At 38.9% G+C, this 20984-nt stretch overlaps 1 protein-coding gene and 1 long non-coding RNA gene across 2 annotated transcripts; one reads left to right on the forward strand and one right to left on the reverse strand.

The window, feature by feature from the left end:
• Positions 1-134: 134 nt before the first annotated feature.
• On the forward strand, positions 135-4128 carry LOC142178566 (uncharacterized). Its single transcript, XM_075248369.1, has 9 exons — positions 135-179; positions 337-828; positions 1394-1653; positions 1739-1938; positions 2438-2827; positions 2875-3114; positions 3162-3328; positions 3425-3493; positions 3538-4128. The coding sequence occupies exons 1-9, from the start codon at positions 135-137 to the stop codon at positions 4126-4128; spliced, it is 2454 nt and encodes an 817-aa protein (XP_075104470.1).
• Positions 4129-11648: 7520 nt separating this feature from the next.
• On the reverse strand, positions 11649-13156 carry LOC107821213 (uncharacterized). The gene is made up of 2 exons (XR_001656091.2): positions 12995-13156; positions 11649-11901 (listed from the first exon to the last, which is right to left on the reverse strand). It is a non-coding gene; the product is annotated as an uncharacterized LOC107821213 (long non-coding RNA).
• Positions 13157-20984: the final 7828 nt, after the last annotated feature.

Consider the following 20984-nt stretch of genomic DNA (forward strand, 5'->3'; position numbering starts at 1 on the left):
CCGAGTACTATGGCTTGTGGTAGAGATCGATGAAGATTGCACTTGAATCCAAGCGAAAGCTAGGGTTTATTGATGGTAAACACACTAAGGCTTCATCACGAGGATTGGAAAACTTGTAACGCTATAGTCCTTTCATGGATTATGAATACTGTATCGCCAGATCTACTCAGCGGGATAGTGTATGCATCGAATGCCTAAGCTATGTGGGAGGATCTTCGTGAAAGATTTGATAAGTTCCATCGAATAAGAATCTATCAGCTACATAGGGAAATTGCAACAATATCTCAAGGTACCGATTCTATTTCTACATATTTTACAAAATTGAAGGAATTGTAGGGCGAATTTGACACAATTGTGCCGCCTCCTAGCTCTGTGAAGGACTATGTTGAGCTCTTGAATCAACAGATACTACTTCAATTTCTAGGAGGTCTAAATGACTCATATAGTCAAGCAAGACATCAAATCCTTATGAGATCCACTGAACCTAATCTAAATCAAGCGTATGCCATGGTTATCGAGGATGAGACTCAAAGAGGATCGTCAGGGCGCGACTCTTCCAGTCTCAACTCATTAATGGAGGGAAATGACATTACTGCACTTTGGAGTGCTAAAAGACCTCAGATGTACAAACCTAGAAGAAATTTCAATATACAGTGTGAATTCTGTAAAAGGAAAGGACACAGTAAGGAGAATTGTTATCAATTGATTGGATATCCAACAGATTTCAAGGGCAGAAGGAAGCCAGTGACTAATTCAACACATTTTGGTAATTCTGCACAACTAGGGAATCATGGACAATATCAAGAAATGGGGAAAAATTTAGGAAATGTACACACAAGTTATGGAGCTACACGACCATTGGGTCCAAGTGTTGATCATACCAATGAAGGGTATACATGATCAACAAATAGTTATGCAGGTGCCGAGAAAGATGCAGGATTGAGCATGCAAACGCCAATGCCATTCACCCCAGAACAATATGACCAAATTCTGAAGATGCTATAGAAGGTTAATACACCTGAGCCAACAACTAATGCATCAGGTATAACTGGTCCTCTAAAGCTTGCAACTACAGTTAGTGTAACTCATTCTACTGATAGTAAAACAAATGTGATAAGTGGATACTAGATACAGGGACAACAAATCATATGGTTTCAAACACTGCAATAATTTCTAAGCCTAAAGAGCAGTCTAAATGTATTGGTGGAAAAGTTCATTTGCCAAATGGAGATAGCTTGCCATTTCTTATGTAGGAAGTTCTGATTTAGATCAAGGGATTATATCCAATGTGCTTTGCATTCCAGGTTTTAAATACAATTTACTCTCAATGTCGAAACTGACTAGGGAACTAAATTGTTGTATGTTGTTCTTTCCTGATTTTTGCCTAATGTAGGACCTTCACACTAGGAAGGTAAGGTGGACTAGTAGGTTGAAACCAGATCTATACTATTGGCTTCACAGTGATAAAGATAGAGTTCAAGCCTCAACAGCAGTGTGTGTGACCAATGAAGAAGAGTTATGGCATAGAAGACTTGGGCACATTCCACATAAGATTCTACAGCAAATGCGCATAATAAAACATAGTAGGTTGCATAGTAATAATGTTGTCCTATTTGTCCTTGGCAAAACAGACAAGATTTCCTTTTCCACAAAGTACTAGTAGGGGTTCTAAATCATTTGTTTTGATACATGATGATGTATGAGATCCTTATAGAACCTCTACCTATGATGGGAATAGATATTTTCTCACTTTAGCAGATGACTATAATAGAATGGTTTGGATATTTCTGTTCAAACTTAAAAGTGATGTACCTACTGTCATAAAGGATTTCATGACTCTTGTAAAGACTCAGTTTAACAGTGCAATAAAGGTGTTTAGGTCAGACAATGGAACAGAATTCTTTAATTCTCATTGTACAAATATGTTTAAGGGTGCAGGTGTGGTTCTTCAAAGCTCCTGTGTCTACACACCTCATCAGAATTGAGTGGTAGAGAGGAACCACAAACAGATTCTTGAGGTTGTTAGAGCCATCAGGTTTCAGGGAATCATTCCATTGAGGTTCTGGGGATTTTGTATGTAGAATGCAGCATATCTGATCAATAGAATCCCATCCACAGCATTATCAGGAAAGTATCATTTTTAAATGTTCTATGGTTGACCACCTAGATTGTAGCATCTCAGGGTTCTAGGAAGCCTATGTTATGCCACTATCACTGATAGAAGTGACAAATTTGGAGCTAGATCAGAACCAACAGTACATATGGGATACTCATCTACTCAAAAGGGTTATAGGTTATACTCTTACTAATAAACATTTTTTTGTAAGCAAGGATGTATCTTTTAAGGAATATATTTTTCCCTTCAAGACAAAAACATCTACAAACATGAGGCCTAATGTTGAGTAGTTTGTTGATGCTGATGATGCATTCATCAAAGATCCAACCTCAGAAGTCTCAGAGACAGCTCTTGATTCATCAGTTGCACCTCAACCTTCTCCTGAGGTTTCCTCAACTCTTGACCCTGATGGTCTAGCTCCTGAGGCCCTACAACAGTCTCACCTCACATCACTTCTTGCAGCAGTGATGTCACACACAACTATAGCTCCCTTACCACTTGGCTGGCTTAATGAGTTTGTTCATGGAACAACAAAAGCTGGACCTTCTATTGCTTTAAGTTCCAGCTACCCCATGTCTGCCTACATGTCCTATGTTTCATTGTCTCCAGCTTACTTCAAGGCACTTTGCTCTTTCTCAGTTGTTACAGAACCAACTTCCTATGCTGATGCTCTTCGAGATCCAAGTAGATTGCAGCCATGGATGCAAAATTGTAGTCCCTACAGGACAACCACACTTGGAGTTTAGTTCCCTTGCCAGTTGACAAGAGAGCCATAGGGTGTAAATGGGTGTTTAATGTGAAGTACAATGCAAAAGAGGAGGTGGAAAGGTGTAAAGCTCGCGTAGTGTCCAAAGATTACATAGAACAAGAGGGTCTTGACTATCAAGAGACCTTCTCCCTTATGGTGAAAATGGTCACAGTAAGGACTATTTTGTCCTTAGATGCTATGAAAGGATGGAAGCTTCACCAAATGGATGTCTTCAATGCATTTCTTCAAGGTGATTTGCTAGAAGACATGTATATTACTCCACCCATGGTTTTCTAGGTGAGGGGGAGCCTCCTAGAGTTTGCAAGCTTCAGAAGTCCTTGTATGAGCTCAATCAGGCCTCTAGGCAATGGAACTTGAAGCTCAGTAAGGCCCTTTCATCCTCAGGCTTTGTACAGGGTCATCATGACTATTCCCTCTTTAGTAAGCAACCTGGTTCTAACTTGGTCATTATCCTGATATATGTGGATGACCTCTTAATCACTGGTTCCTCTCCTCAGTTAATTCAGGATGCTAAAACTGTGCTCTAATATAATTTTAAGATCAAGGACCTAGAGGAGATGAGATACTTCCTTGGTCTTGAAGTTGCAAGGAGCAGATATGGCATTTTGGTTTGTCAAAGGAAGTTCACTCTTGATATCATTGCCACACTTAGACTTGTAGGTTTGGTTCTAAGCCATCCTGCACACCTCTGGACATAAGCCATAAGCTCACCAGTACAGAGTATGATCAAGCCAGTACACATGGAAACCTAGATACTGATAAATTGCTTAATGATCCAAGCAACAATCAGAAATTAGTTAGGAAGCTGATGTACCTTACCATGACAAGGCCATACATCAGCTATAATGTATATAACTTAAGCCAGTTCATGTACAAGACAAATAAGTCTCATATGGATGGAGCATTGAGGGTGGTAAGGTACTTGAAGAATGAACCTGGTTTGGGGATTCTGTTGTCCTCTCAGTCTTCTGACCAACTCATAGTATATTGTGATGCAGACTGGGCCACATGTCCAATGACTAGAAGATCAGTGAGTGGGTTTGTAATAAAGCTAGGTGATTCCCTTATCTCTTGGAAGTCCAAGAAACAAAATACATTGTCAAGGAACTCTGAAGAAGCTAAGTACAGAAGCATGGCCAATACAATAACAGAAGTGGTATGGTTAACAGGATTGTTCAAAGAGTTGAATATGGAGTTGAAACTTCCAGTAAAGCTGTATTGTGACAGTAAAACAGCCATTTAGATTGTTGCAAATCCCATCTATCATGAGATGACCAAACATATCGAGATCGACTGCCATTTCATTCGAGAGAGAGTTCAACATGGCCTAATTTAGACTGCACATATTCATACAAACTTGCAGATAGCATATGTACTAACCAAAGGACTGGGGAAGGCACAACATGATTTTCTATTGTCCAAGTTGGGAGTGTACAACTTATTCACTTATTCACACCACACAGCTTGAGGGGGAGTATTGGGAATATAGACAGAAGGGTAGTTAAATAGTTATAGTGTAGAGGGTAATTATGTAATTTGTGCATTAGTTAGTTTAGGCGGTTAGTAAAGTTTATTAATACTGTTGCTTCATTCTTTAATATAATAGTTCTCATATCTCAATCTCTCTTCTCTCTTCTAACTGCGTCTAAGCTTTGGCTCAAGCACTTGCATGGCAGTCTTCACACTTTGTGGTTTGGGCTTCAAGTGTCTGCCTCTTTCTGAGAAAGAAAATAAGTGTTCTCTGTTTATTTTCATGTTTTACACCAAGGACCATAAGAAAGAAAGAAAGCAAAAGTAAGTCACTCGTACTAGACTTTCCTATGTATTCGAGCTTTTATTTGTTATAATATATAAAAGTTTGCATTTGAGTTTCTGTGGGAAAGTGCAAAAACAACCGTTCTTAGGTATTTTGTTTAGGTATTAGCCAATACTTATTTCGTCCAACAATTCAGGATATTTTTGTCCCGAAAAATTAAACTGAAAAACTAAAATTCATGACATATTGGCTAATTCCTAAATAACAGTCCTTTAGAGTGGTTATATGGTGTCATTTCTATAGTTTCTATTCTTGCATTTTCTTCCACATAATTCTTGTCGTATGTACGTATTAAATTTAGAAGAATTAACCCAAATAGTCGCTCACCCAACCGCGTAAACTAAAATTGCTGGTGGAGGTATAATATATGCATAGTTTATGTATTATATATGTATAAACTATGTATGATCAATGTATTAACTATGTGTATGGCTAGAAAAAAGTAAAAATAGCAATGACTAGCCAGTTTTCGGACTGGTCATTCAAAAATTGCCAGCGTTTGTAAAGTCATTGAAAAATAGTCACTATTTTGCTGCAACACAAAAAGTTCCAGCATAATATACTGGAGATCGGTGCACCTGTATATGAACTTCCAACATATTATGCTGGAACTCTAACACGCGGAAAGTTTCAGTATAATATACTGGAGATTGGAGCACATATGTATGAACTTCCAGCATATTATGTGTAACGACCCGACTGGTAGTTTTGCTTTCTAGAACCATGTTCCCCTGAATAAGACTTTCATACTTGCTTTTACTGATTTATGACTTGCAGGGATGGTTGGTTCGAGATTTGGAAGAGTTTGAGTTGAAATCGGAACATTTGGTACCTTAAGGTTGGCTTAAAAGGCCAAGTTTGACTTCGGTCAACATTTTGAGTAAACGATCTCAGAAACAGGATTTGAAGGTTCAAACAGGTTCGTTTGATGATTTCAAATTTGGGCGTATGTTCGGATCGGTTTTTGGATGATCCGGGAGCATTTTGGCACCTAATAGTGAAAGTTGATTCCTTAAGGATTTTGAAGTTCTTTACATTTGGTTTGGAGCGGATTTTTGTGACATCGAGGTCCGAACGGAATTTCGAGATCGAGAATAGTTTCATAATGTCATTTAAGACTTGCATGCAAAATTTAGTGTCAATCCAAGTAGTATAAGTGTGTTTCGTCACATTGGAAGTAAGTTGAAGAACTTGAAGTTCATAAGTTTGAATCAATTGGTTTTAGGGTGTGATTCCTAGTTTTAATGTTGTTTCCGGTGTTCTGAGGGTTTGAGCAAGTCTGTTTTATTATTTTAAACTTGTGGGTATGTGCGGGAGGGGCCTCGGGGACCCCGAGCGCCAATCGGACGAGGCTCGGACCAAGTTGGAAAATTTTGGGCCATGGCTGAAAGCCTAGTTTCTGTCATAACTGCACATGCGGTTGGTCAGCCGCATATGCGAGCTCGTAGGTGCTGATTTTGTCTCGCAGATGCAGCCATGGGTGGCCAGCCCAGAAACCGCAGAAGTGGCCCGCTCTCCGCAGAAGCGAAACCGCAGAAGTGAGGGGCCTTCCGCACAAGCGGCCCAGCAGGCCTAGTGAAGTTTCCCTGAAGCGGCCCAATTTTCGCAGATGCGGTTGGCGAAGGAGCGGCCCTGGACCGCAGATGCGGAAACTGCTGAAGGCAGTGGGCTCCATTAAATAATGGGAGTTTGTCATTTTTGACACATTTTACTCCATTCTTGGGCGATTTGGGAGCTTCAAAAGGGGAGATTTCAACCTAGTTTTGTGAGGTAAGTTATTTCTACTTAATGTGAGATTAATACTTGATTTTTGGGTAGATTAACATGTAAAGATTAGTGAATATTATGGGATTAGATTAAAATCTAGGGTTTTGACAAAAATGAGATTTAACCACAATTTCTTTTATGGAATGTAGTAGAAATCATATATTCTTGATCCTTAAGTTATGGGTAACAACTTTCTTCGAGAATTTTCGAAATCCAGGCACGTGGGCCCGGGGATCAATTTTAGGAACCTTGCATTTAGGGTTGGGAAATTAGTTTAATAGAATATGAACTCTTGAGCATATATTGACTAGTTCTTATCTCATTTGAATAGTTTTGGATCGTTCGACTCCGATTTGAGGGTTTGAGCGCATTCTTGAGTTTGGAAGTAAGCTTTGGGACAAGGTAAGTCTCCTTTCTAACCTATTAAGTGGAAATTAACCTCATAGGTGAATTTAATAAATGTATGTGACTATCTGTGGGGGCTACGTACATACGTGGTGACGGAAGTCCGTACGTAGCTACTATTATGTTAATTGTCCGGGTAGTTTAGGACCCGTATCATGCTATACTTGCAAATGCTTGCATCCTTACTTGCTACTAAGATCACTTAAGTCATGTTATGTCGCGACCTCAAATACCCCGGTCGGCATGGCACCTATCACAGTACTAAGCAAGCCAATCCAACATCTACCACATCGAATTATTTTTATAAAAATCATTTTCTAAAACCGATTAAGTATCAAATTCCTCATATGTAATATATAAATCAACAGATATATGTGGAAACCAGTACAAAATATACTAACACAACCCGAATTCGATGTCACTAGTCATGAGCCTCTAAGTACAACCAACACACTGTCTGAATAATACAAAATAGTCTGAAATAATAAAATACTAAAATAGGAAGGAGGAAGGCAGGGCTGCGAACGCCGTATAGCTACCTTGCGATCTCCGGATACGACTCTGAGAGTGCTCGAAGCTCTCACTCTGATGTTCGGGCACCTGGATCTGCACACAAGGTACAGGGTGTAACGTGAGTACGCCAACTCAGTAAGTAAATAAAGTAAATAAAGTGACGAGCATTTAAAATCATATAAGGAATCTCAACAAAAATATCAAGTCAAAATCTACGGTTCAATAGCCAATTATCTCGTAAAACATCAGTTTCAATAAAAAATACTTTGAAAACATTTATTCAACATTTTTCAACGGAGGCTCAGTATAAAAAAGAAGAGTAAAAGAAGCAAAATATCATAAACGGGCCCCTCGGGCAAGGTATCACTCATAAGTATAGCCTCTTGGGCAAGCCTCTCAGTCACTCGTGACTCAGCTCTTGTCAATCAGTACTGACACTCAGCACTCCGGCTCAATAGATATCTCATAATATAATAATAGTAATAACCGTTACGGCGTGCAGCCCGATCCAATATATATCGCTGCGGCGTGCAGCCCAATCCATATATATATCGCTGCGGAGTGCAGCCCGATCCATATATATAATATCGCTGCGGCGTGCAGCCCGATCCATAACATATATATATATATATATATATATATATATATATATATATATATATATATATATATATATACACATACATATATATAATCCTCACCATTAGGTCCTCAACCTCTCTCAGTCATTAACCTCACGGCCACTCGGGCATATTAGTGAAAATCGGGGAAACTCAGCACAAACAGTTTTCATATTTAAGAAGTAGAGTAATGAAACTAGATTTAAACAATAAACAGGTAAAACATGACAGAGGATATGCTTTCAAATCAAATAGAGTGAGAAAAGTAGTAAAAATACCCCCAAGGGTCTGAACAGGTCAGCACAAAGGCCCCAAATATGGCATTCAGCCTAAATTAATAAACTAATTTCTAAACACGTTGATATCATATAGGGTATATCAAAATATGCAACTATACAGTCGCCTCTGAACGTACCAAGTTACAATCCCTATGGGTGCATGCCCACACGCCCGTCACCTAGCTGTGTGCAACCTCATATATCAAAACAGTACGAAATTCTGAGGTTTCATACACTCAGGTCTAGATTTACAATGGTTACTTATCTCAAACCGGATGAAATACTACTCTGCGATGTTCTAGCCTCTTGACTCGGCCTCAACTCACGGCGAATCTATCCAAAATCAGAATTACATCATCAATATATACTAAGGGAATGAAGCCCCTGCGAAAATAATCAATTTACATCAAGAATCCCGAAATTGGCCAAACCCGCCTCCGGGCCCACGTCTCGGATTTCAATAAAAATCACAAAACTAGAATCCTTACTCTCTCACGAGTTCATACATACCAATTACATCAAAATCCGATCACAAACGTCCCCTCAAATCCTCACATCAAAGTCTCCAATTTCAAGCCCTAAATCCCCAATTTTAGGCTTTAAATCCCATCAATTTCATGTCTAATTAGGTAGAAATCACCATAGAATTGAGTATTGAGTTCAAAAATCTTACCTCCAAGTATTCCCCTTCGATTACCTCTTCAATCCCTCTCAAAAAGCTTCAAAATCGCCCAACAATGGTGGAAGATAGACCAAAAATCGCGAAAATGGCTATTTACACATTCTGCCCAGGTAATTTTCCTTAATCACGATCGCGGGAAGACCACTGCGATTGCAAAGAACAAACTTGGCTGACCCAGAAATACACCTACGCGAACGCGTCTCTCCCCACGCGAATGCGATACACTGCTCCCTCACGCCTACGCGATCGGGGACCAGGGACCGCATTCGCGATGAACAAATGCATGGTCCAACCTTGATCCACTTAACCTTACGCGAACGCGACTTAACCCACACGTTCGCGATGCTTTACCTGAACAACACTCGCGATCGCAGCCTCAGGTACACGAACATAAAGAACAACTTGGCCTGCCTCTACAACTGATCTACACGATCATGAGCCTCCTCACGTGATCGCGAAGAAGAAACCACTGCAACAGAACTAAAGGAAAATCTGCAGCTTCCAAACCAAAAATTTGATCCGTTTAACCACCCGAAACTCACCCGAGGCCCTCAGGACCTTAACCAAACATCAAAACATCAAATCATCCCATAACATCATTCAAACTTGTTCCAACCTTTGGAACGCTCAAAACAACATCAAAACATCAAATCATCATTGGATTCAAGCCTAAGAATTCCAAAAACTTCCGAATTTCGAATTCGATCAAAAAGTTTATCAAACCTCGTCTGAATGATCTGAAATTTTGCACACACATCAAAAATAACACAATAGACCTAATCCAATTTCTGGAATTCCATTCTGACCACGATATCAAAATCTCCACTATCAACCAGAAAACGCCAAAATTCCAATTTCGCAAATTCAAGCCTAAATCTACCCCGGACCTCCAAAACACATTTTGATCATGCTCCTAAGTCCCAAATCACCTTCCGAAGCTATCCGAATCATAAAAATCAAATTCCGAGGTCGTTTACTCACAAGTCAACTTCCGGTTGGCTTTTCCAACTAAAAGGCCAACTGAAGAGATCAAGTGTCTTATTTCTCTACAAAACCACTCCGAACCCAAACTAACCAACACGATGCGATAAAATACAATTGAACAACATGTAAAGAAGCAGAAATGGAAAAAAACAGAGCAGTAACTCATGAAACGACCAGCCGGGTCGTTACATGCTAGAAATTGGTAAGCAAATATAGACGACTATACTCACTTACTTGAGAATTTGTATGAATTACTTGACTATAAATGGACAATGTGTACTTCCTTGATAATAATTATTATTTGTGGATCAGGTCAATTACTTCAGTAGAAAATAAATGCATCTATAGTTCACGTCATTCGACCCTCTGGCAGTGCACAATTTAATATTATATTGGACCGGACCGTACGACCTCGACATAATGTGCGCATGTTATTTATTTGGAATTTTCTATGATTTACACTACTTAAAATGCTTGAAATGTAAGTGTTAGTACTTGATATGACTAAAACTTGAAATGTTGTTTATGAAAGAATATCTTACTTCTCCATGATCTTAAACTGTCATTATTATTCATGCTATCTATGCTTAGCGTAACACTTAAATTATATTATTATTGACCCTAGTGAGTGTCAAGTCGACCCATCGTCACTACTTCTTCGAGGTTAGACTGGATACTTATTGGGTACATATTGTTTATGTAATCATACTATGGTTTTGTACTTAATTGTACAGGATCTGAGGCAGGTGCATCTAGCTACCCAACCGGCGTGCATCCCTGATACTTGATTGAGATTTCACGGTGAGCTACCCCTTCTAAGTTGTTCAGCAGCATGCCAGAGTCTCTCCTTTTGCTATTACTGTCTACTCTATTTTAGGCAGTAGGATAATTATACTCTTTTATACATTCTACTAGTTGCCCTCTTACTTGTGACACTAGATCCTGTCACACACATTAGTAGACTATTATTTTTGGGTTGTATTCCAAAAATCGTGATTCCTTTAGTCATTTCTGTTTTTATTACTTTACAAATTCGCTATTTGTCGACTGTTTTAAATTTAAGTTAAGTAAATATTGAGAATGTTTAATAAATTAAATGAGAACTCACTAGTTAATTAGGGTTGGCTTGCCTAACAACGGTGTTGGGAGCCATCACGACCTATAATAGAATTTGGATCGTGACATTATGCTGGACCGATATATTATACTGGAACTCCAGTCACTACAAGAAAAAAGGTGTTTCGTAATAATAATTTTTGTTGTCATATATTCAATGTTGTTGCCAAAAGTATTTTTGGAAACGACAAAAAGTCATTGCACTCTGTTGCAGTAAACACCGATGGAAAAAGTATATCCAACAATAGAAAATATTGTGGCCAAAAGTTTACCTAGCGCAACAATGTGCACCGTTACCATAAGTTATTTGTTGTTGGTAGAAGGCCAATAAAGTCGTGGATTATGAAGATATGTAGCAACAAAAATTATTGTTGTAACAAAATTAGCTTTTTACCAACAATATCAGTTGTTGCTAAAAAAATTGGCGGTAAAGTTAATAGTCTGTTATCAAGAATTTTAGCAATAACTATTATTGTGGCAATAATTACTTTTTTGCCAACAAATTCTCTAGTACTACTTTAGCAACAATTTATGAGTTGTTACTAAATACACAATTCATATATTCTTTCAGATTTTCACAAATGCATGAAAAATAATAAATTATATATATATAGAGAGAGAGTCTATACATATATTTGATGCAGTTGATATACTCACTTTCAAAAACTAAATAGTCCTAAAAGTATGTTTTTACTAACAAAACGAACAAATGCATCATATATCCACAGTCCTTAAGTTCTATTTCTAATACTAACCCGAAAAATAAATCTTCTTCCACCAGCTTGTGCATTACATGAACTGGATTGCCAGGAATATTGGTTTACGCATGCTCATCCTAAAAAGAAGATAAATATAATTAGATTTTGATAAAAAGTAGCAATAGAATATAAATGTGTAAAATAAAAGTAGTGAAAACTTGTTTAACTGCAGAAGAGGAATTGAGGAAAAGAAGCGGGACAGGAAAAAGATCAAAGAGAAAAACGTGTATACATTTTTCAGTCCAAAATCTCATACTCCAAAATTATATTTTTAGAATCCTTGATTATTTAACTGCATTGAAGATTCAAACGATCCTTTTGGTGCAAATCTTCCTATATAAAATAGCGATGGGAGAGGAAAAAGATCATCACTACCTCTTTATGGCGCATCCATCCATACTGAATAAACAACACACGCACACAAACACAAAGTTAAGACAGAGATGTCGCTGTTGATTTTTTGATAACGGAGGAAAATCAATGGTGAACAGAGAGGGGCAACAACTCTCTTAAAGAAAATCCCAATACTCTATGGGTTGCTTCATTTCTTTCTCTTTCTTTCTGGGCAAACATTTCCTTTTTGGGAAAATTCTTTGTTTTTTTTTTCTTTTTTGCTATAAAAGAATAAAGAGCCTATCTTCTTCCTTCTTTCCAAATCCAAATACAATGGGATGGGCATCTTTCTATTTCTGCTACTATGCCTAGTTCAGTACTTTTTTGGACTTACTTGAACAGGATCTGTTCTATAGGATCTTGTATCCTTGTGTTCTAAGGAGATAGGAAACCAAGTCTAAGTGGATGAAACGTGTCCATGAGCCATACTGTAGTACGTAAAAGAAAGCTCAAATCCAACTAAATTATTTTAGTTGATTATATATGTTAGACAATACTCATACATAGTCGAAAAACAGTACACATAAAAAAAAAATATTTTTCAAGACCTATATGAAATAACTGCAACAACTTAAGTAAAAAAGATATGTAAGCAGTGAAAGCTTGATTAAAGTACTCCCCAAAACAAAGTTGCATTATAACCTACTAAATACTCTTAGAGACACAATACTATAGTCGAAACAAAATACTAGACAAAGATTGATTTATGCAAATAGACTCATTTGTATACACAACCTACAAACTTCCTTTCACATGAAATAGAATAAGTTTACTTACCATAGTATCATCCATAAGACTTATAGGACTTGTCTCATCCGAATAGAACTTTCATTGTCTGCCAATGAGAGGAACATTAATAGAAAAAAAAAAATCTTGAAAGTGTAAGTTTACAGAGAGGAACATGGATATAAAGAAAGTTATGAGGAATGTGGTAAATAAACAAATTAGCACCAGGTGGACCTGTAACAATGTGATATCTCTTCCATAAGTAAGCAATTTAATTTCATATAAGAAATATCAACTATTTGTGGGTCCTGCCCACATTTTAAGGAAGTTGTTTTCTTCCTTTCTTCTTCATTTTAAAAGTTGGCAGAAGCAGGCAACCCACGTTTCTCATTTTTCTGTCAAAATGACAGGCTGCAGAAGTTGAAAGGTCAAGGTTGGTAGGCATATTTTGCCTATAAAATGAGAGCTTCGACTCTCATTCTTTTAACACAATCTCAGAGGAAAATATATCTGAGAGCTAGAAAGAAAGAGTGAGGTTTCACAGACAGGGTATAAGAAAATAGTCTGTGAAGAAAATAGAGAGTGTGAGCGATATTGTAGTGAGGTGAAATATCAAAAGAGGGTTATTTCTTTTGAGTATTGTAGTGGTCTTTGTAGTATTTTTACTCGGGCCTACAAAGTGTAAATTCCTTACTATAGTGATATCAGTTGCTCCTCTCGGGGTCGTGGTTTTTCCCTTATTCAGAAGGGTTTTCCACGTAAAAATCTTGGTGTCATTGTTACTCTTTTATTCTCGTTAATTACCGTATCTCGGTGCTACATTATTATTCCGCTTTTATTACCGTGAATATTATTTTGGTAGGGGGTTTATTCCCAACAAAAGGATGGTCAATTGATTATCCTTACCAAAATGTAACTTCGCCCCTGCATATGCAGTACTTTGTTTCCTAAAATTAAATAATTGTGTGAATGTTTTTCATCCATTACTAACTTTGGTGAAAATCGGTTTCTCAACATGGCAAAGAAGGATGAGAGATCTGCTCATCCAACAAGGATTACACAAGGTTCTAGATGTTGATTCCAAAAAGCCTGATACCATGAAAGCTGAGGATTGGGCTGACTTGGATGAAAGAGCTGCTAGTGCAATCAGGTTGCACTTATCAGATGATGTGGTAAATAACATCATTGATGAAGACACTGCACGTGGAATTTGGACAAGGTTGGAAAGCCTATACATGTCCAAAACGCTGACAAATAAATTGTACCTGAAGAAGCAGTTATACGCCCTACACATGAGTGAAGGTACGAATTTTTTGTCACATTTAAATGTGTTTAACGGACTAATCACACAGCTTGCCAACCTCGGAGTGAAAATCGAGGAAGAAGATAAAGTCATCTTGCTATTGAACTCGTTGCCATCTTCGTACGATAATTTGGCAACAACCATCTTGCACGGTAAGACTACTATTGAGTTGAAAGATGTCACATCGGCTCTTCTACTCAATGAGAAGATGAGAAAGAAGCCTGAAAATCAAGGACGGGCTCTCATCACATAAGGTAGAGGCAGGAGTTATCAAAGGAGTTCGAACAACTATGGTGGATCCGGAGCTCGTGGGAAGTCAAAGAACCGATCCAAATCAAGAGCCAGAAATTGCTACAACTGTGATCAACTAGGTCACCTCAAAAGAGATTGCCCAAATCCAAGGAAGGGCAAAGGTGAAACTAGTGGCCAGAAGAATGACGACAACATAGCCGCCATGGTGCAAAATAATGATAATGTTGTCCTCTTTATAAATAAGGAAGAGGAATGCATGCACCTGTCAGGTCCAGAGTCGGAATGGGTGGTTGACACAGCGGCATCTTACCATGCCACACCGGTAAGAGATCTTTTTTGCAGATATGTAGCAGGTGATTTCGGCACAGTGAGAATGGGTAACACAAGTTACTCAAAGATTGCGGGAATTGGTGACATTTGTATCAAGACAAATGTCGAATGCACATTGGTTCTAAAAGATGTGCGGCATGTACCTGATTTGCGGATGAACTTGATCTCAGGAATTGCTTTAGACCGAGATGGATACGAGAACTATTTTGCAAATCAAAAGTGGAGACTCACTAAGGGATCATTGGTGATTGCAAAGGGAGTTGCTCGCGACACGTTGTACAGGACAAATGCAGAAATATGCCAAGGTGAATTGAATGCGGCACAAGATGAGATTTCTGCAGATTTGTGGCACAAAAGAATGGGTCATATGAGTGAAAAGGGATTGCATATTCTTGCCAAGAAATCACTCATTTCTTATGCCAAAGGTACAATGGTAAAACCTTGTGACTACTGTTTATTTGGTAAGCAGCATAGAGTCTCATTTCAGACATCGTCTGAAAGAAAATTGAATATACTTGATTTAGTATATTCTGATGTTTGCGGCCCAATGGAAATTGAATCAATGGGCGGTAACAAATATTTTGTTACTTTTATTGATGATGCTTCACGAAAATTATGGGTTTATATTTTGAAAACCAAAGATCAGTTGTTTCAAGTTTTCCAGAAGTTTCATGCTCTAGTAGAAAGGGAGACGGGTCGAAAGCTAAAGCGTCTCCGAAGTGACAATGGAGGTGAGTACACTTCAAGGGAATTTGAAGAGTATTGTTCAAGTCATGGGATTAGACATGAAAAGACAGTTCCTGGAACCCCACAACACAATGGCGTAGCCGAGAGGATGAACCGCACCATTGTGGAGAAGGTGAGAAGCATGCTCAGAATGGCTAAAATGCCTAAGTCATTCTGGGGTGAAGCAGTTCAGACAACCTGTTACCTGATCAATAGGAGCCCATCAGTTCCGTTGGCGTTTGAAATCCCAGAGAGAGTTTGTACCAACAAGAAGGTGTCCTACTCGCATCTGAAGGTGTTCGGTTGCAGAGCTTTTGCACATGTACCAAAAGAGCAGAGAACAAAGATGGATGATAAATCTGTTCCCTGCTTATTTATCGGATATGGAGATGAAGAGTTGGGGTACAGACTGTGGGATCCTGTAAAGAAGAAGGTCATCAGAAGCAGAGATGTAGTCTTCTGAGAAAGTGAAATTGGAACTACTGCTGATATGTCAGAAAAGGCGAAGAATGGTATAATTCCTAACCTTGTTACTATTCCTTCTACTTCTAACAATCCCACAAGTGCAGAAAGTACGATCGACGAGGTTGCCGAGCATGGGGAGCAACCTGGTGAGGTTATTGAGCAGGGGGAGCAACTTGATGAAGGTGTCGAGGAAGTGGAGCACCCCACTCAGGAAGAAGAACAACCTCAACCTCTGAGGAGATCAGAGAGGCCAAGGGTAGAGTCATGCAGGTACCCTTCCACAGAGTATGTCCTCATCAGTGATGAGGGGGAGCCAAAAAGTCTTAAGGAGGTGTTGTCCCATCCAGAAAAGAACCAGTGGATGAAAGCTATGCAAGAAGAGATGGAATCTCTACAGAAAAATGGCACATACAAGCTGGTTGAACTTCCAAAGGGTAAAAGACCACTCAAATGCAAATGGGTCTTTAAACTCAAGAAAGATGGAAATGGCAAGCTGGTCAGATACAAAGCTCGATTGGTGGTTAAAGGCTTCGAACAAAAGAAAGGTATTGATTTTGACAAAATTTTCTCACCTGTTGTCAAAATGACTTCTATTCGAACAATTTTGAGCTTAGCAGCTAGCCTAGATCTTGAAGTGGAGCAGTTGGATGTGAAAACTGCATTTCTTCATAGAGATTTGGAAGAGGAGATTTATATGGAGCAGCCAGAAGGATTTGAAGTAGCTGGAAAGAAACACATGGTGTGCAAATTGAATAAGAGTCTTTATGGATTGAAGCAGGCACCAAGGTAGTGGTACATGAAGTTTGACTCATTCATGAAACGTCAAACATACCTAAAGACCTATTCTGATCCATGTGTATACTTCAAAAGATTTTTTGAGAATAACTTTATTATATTGTTATTGTATGTGGATGACATGTTAATTATAGGAAAAGACAAGGGGTTGATAGCAAAGTTGAAAGGAGATCTGTCCAAGTCATTTGATATGAAGGACTTGGGCCCAGCACAACAAATTCTAGGGATGAAAATAGTTCGAGAGAGAACAAGTACAAAGTTGTGGCTATCTCAGGAGAAGTACATTGAACGTGTACTAGAACGCTTCAACATGAAGAATGCTAAGCCAGTTAGCACACCTCTTGCTGGTCATCTAAAGTTGAGTAAGAAGATGTATCCTACAACAGTGGAGGAGGAAGGGAACATGGCTAAAGTTCCTTATTCTTCAGCAGTCGGAAGCTTAATGTATGCAATGGTATGCACTAGACCTGATATTGCTCACGCAGTTAGTGTTGTCAGCAGGTTTCTTGAAAATCCTGGAAAGGAATATTGGGAAGTAGTCAAGTGGATACTCAAGTACCTGAGAGGTACCACGGGAGATTGTTTGTGCTTTGGAGGATCTGATCCAATCTTGAAGGGCTATACAAATGCTGATATGGCAGGTGACATTGATAATAGAAAATCCACTACTGGATATTTGTTTACATTTTCAGGGGAGCTATATCATGGGAGTCGAGGTTGCAGAAGTGTATTGCACTCTCTACAACTGAAGCAGAGTATATTGCCGCTACAGAAACTGGCAAGGAAATGATATGGCTCAAACGGTTCCTTCAAGAGCTTGGATTGCATCAGAAGGAGTATGTCGTCTATTGTGACAGTCAAAGTGCAATAGACCTTAGCAAGAACTCTATGTACCATGCAAGGACCAAACACATAGATGTGAAATATCATTGGATTCGTGAGCAGGTGGAGAACGAATCTTTACAGGTCAAAAAGATTCATACAAGTGAGAATCCTTCCGATATGCTGACCAAAGTGGTACCAAGAGACAAGTTTGAACTATGCAAAGAACTTGTCCGCATACACTCAAACTAGAAACTGCGAAGTTACCTCTTTCGGGTGAATGAGACTAGAGGGGGAGATCTGTGGGGTCCAGCCCACATTTTAAGGAAGTTGTTTTCTTCCTTTCTTCTTCATTTTAAAAGTTGGCAGAAGCAGCCCACGTTTCTCATTTTTCTGTCAAAAATGACAGGCTGCAGAAGTTGAAAGGTCAAGGTTGGTAGGCATATTTTGCCTATAAAATGAGAGCTTCGGCTCTCATTCTTTTATCACAATCTCAGAGGAAAATATATCTGAGAGCTAGAAAGAAAGAGTGAGGTTTCACAGACAGGGTATAAGAAAATAGTCTGTGAAGAAAATAGAGAGTGTGAGCGATATTGTAGTGAGGTGAAATATCAAAAGAGGGTTATTTCTTTTGAGTATTGTAGTGGTCTTTGTAGTATTTTTACTCGGGCCTACAAAGTGTAAATTCCTTACTATAGTGATATCAGTTGCTCCTCTCGGGGTCGTGGTTTTTCCCTTATTCAGAAGGGTTTTCCACGTAAAAATCTTGGTGTCATTGTTACTCTTTTATTCTTGTTAATTACCGTATCTCGGTACTACATTATTATTCCGCTTTTATTACCGTGAATATTATTTTGGTAGGGGGTTTATTCCCAACACTATTCACTGGAAAGTCATGTGCAGGGGGAAGGGAGGAGAATTCAAGTACATTCCGCCATTCTGCTGTATAAAGTGGTTAACCTAAAACTATATGCTGCTTACATTGAATCCTTGTATATAGTCCACATCTTACCCTTTCTTGTGTGATAGTAAGTTTGAAACTTTTTTTTTATCAAGGATAGTAAGTTTGGAACTTGTCTACGAAACCTTTGTCAAGAAGTTATAAGACTGTCATGCTACAGAAAAAAGAAGCCAGTTAAATAAAACAAAGATAACAGTACTGGCCAAAGATCTCTACGCTCTTTGATAATTGCTGTAACTAATGACATATAATTGGCAATGTCATAGTTCACACCACAAGCATTAATTTAATTGGTATTCCAGTAGGTCCATCCAAAACAAAGCCAAACTGAATATTATCAGTAAGACTGAATAAGTACTGTCTACATCACTCTCAGAAAGGCCTTGACAAGATCTCTGTCATATTGCGAGTTTAATTTCTTCTGTTTCTTATATTAGTTGCTTTGTCACGACCCCAAAACCAACCCGGTCGTGATGGTGCCTATCATGGAACTAGCCAGCCAACACATTCTCAAAATAATATGACATTTCATTAAAAATTTAGGTAATAACCTTTTTCATACTGAAATTTTCAAAAAAGTGATAAATTCAAAACCAAAATGCGAAAATAAAAGTCCGACATCGGGTCACTAAGTCATGAGCAAATACTACAACGGTTCCAAAATATAACAAGACCGAAATAGTCTGGAAATCAACTAATAATTATAGGGAGATAGGAGGGAGAAGAGCAAGGTTGGGATCGCCATGCAGCTACCTTGCCAACTCCAAAATATCTGTGGCTGATGAAGATCAAAGCTCGCTAGCACGTCCAACAACCCCTGGATATGCACATAAGGTGCGGGAGTAATGTGAGTACGCCAACTCAGTAAGTAATAAAGGCAAATAAAGACTGAGCAGTAGGAAACACATAAAATCCACATCATAAAAACTCAGTAAGTACAACATGCTTTTAAATCAGTATAAGAGCCAAATCATCTCCTTTAAAATCTAGTTTTCTATAAAAAAAATATTTGAAGATGCTTTTCAACAATTTTAACAAAAGCTCAATGAAATATAGATTAAAAGTGATGAAAATCATAAATACAGTCCCTCGGGCAAAACATAGTTTGTATACAGCCCCTCGGGCAACATGAATCATAAACCGCCCTTCTGGCATAACATCACTCAGAATCAGCCCCTCGGGCACAATATAAATCAAGAATAGTCCCTAGAGCATAACATCATATCACTCACTCAGGGTACCCGTGCTCACTGGGTATGTGCAGACTCCGGAGGGGCTCCTATAGCCCAAGCACTATAACAAGCCACCTCATGTCATAATCAATCAGGCCCTCGGCCTCTCATAATCATACATCGGTAACAGTATGCTGCGGAGCACAGTCCGATCCTATAATATCCTCATAACATAGGCCCTCGGCCTCACTCAGTCAGAAACCTCTCAAGCCACTCGGGCTATCAGTCAAAACATGGTGCTCAGCCCAAAATATCATTTTATGCATCAAAACGGAGTAATAATATGGGCTGAATGCCATAAGTTTTTTGAAGAGGGAATCATGAAACATGCTTGCCTCTAGAATCGGCCTCCAAACATCCCGAGTCTGACCAAAAACAATACAATGCAATCAATATAGGCCAATGAACCAATTCCCTACGAAAAATTATTAAATTATACCAAAATTCCGAAATTCACCCAAAATCCGGCCCCCGGGCCCACGTCTTAGAATCAGACAAAAACCACAAAACTAGAAACTCCTTTCACTCACGAATTTATATATACAAAAATTATTAAAATCCGACGTCAAATGGTCCCTCAAATCCTCAAATTAACTCTCTAGTTACCAAGCCCTAACCCCTCATTTTCACCCCTAATTTCTACCAATTTCATGCTTAAACAACTAAAAATCACCATAATCACGAGTGTTAGGCTCAAAAAACGTACCACAATGAAGAACCCATTGATTCCTTCTTCAAAACCCGCCAAAAGCTCCAATCCCGTCTTCCAAAATAGAGGAAATAGTCAAAAATTCGCGTAGGGTTTAATTTATACCTTCTGCCCAAGCATTTTCGCACCTGCGGATCTTTCTTTCACATGCGCAACCGCACCTATAGTTTTCACTTAAACATCCAAGTCTGCATCTGCGCCCCAGGAACCGCACTTGCGGGCCCGCAGATGTGTCAAACCCACCGTATCTGCGGTTCTTCCCTTGGCCCTTAGATTCCGCATTTGTGGCTTCCCCACCACTTCTGCGACCTCACACCTGCGGTCCCCAATCCGCAGGTACGGAAACATCAGAAGCAGCAGCTTCAGCTGCACAATCTCAATTTCAACTCTTCCATTAACCATCTGAATTCATCCCGAGACTCTCGGGACCTCAACCAAAAATACCA

Source organism: Nicotiana tabacum, chromosome 3, assembly GCF_000715075.1.
Source record: "Nicotiana tabacum cultivar K326 chromosome 3, ASM71507v2, whole genome shotgun sequence".
NCBI lineage: Eukaryota > Viridiplantae > Streptophyta > Magnoliopsida > Solanales > Solanaceae > Nicotiana > Nicotiana tabacum.

Bases quoted from the DNA above. Each gene is read 5' to 3' on its own strand.
- LOC142178566 (XM_075248369.1), top strand. From the start codon at position 135: ATGGATTATGAATACTGTATCGCCAGATCTACTCAGCGGGATAGT. The intron at 180-336 runs GTATGCATCGAA...AAGGAATTGTAG, and splicing joins GATCTACTCAGCGGGATAGT to GGCGAATTTGACACAATTGT. The intron at 829-1,393 runs GTACACACAAGT...TGCCTAATGTAG, and splicing joins TGGGGAAAAATTTAGGAAAT to GACCTTCACACTAGGAAGGT.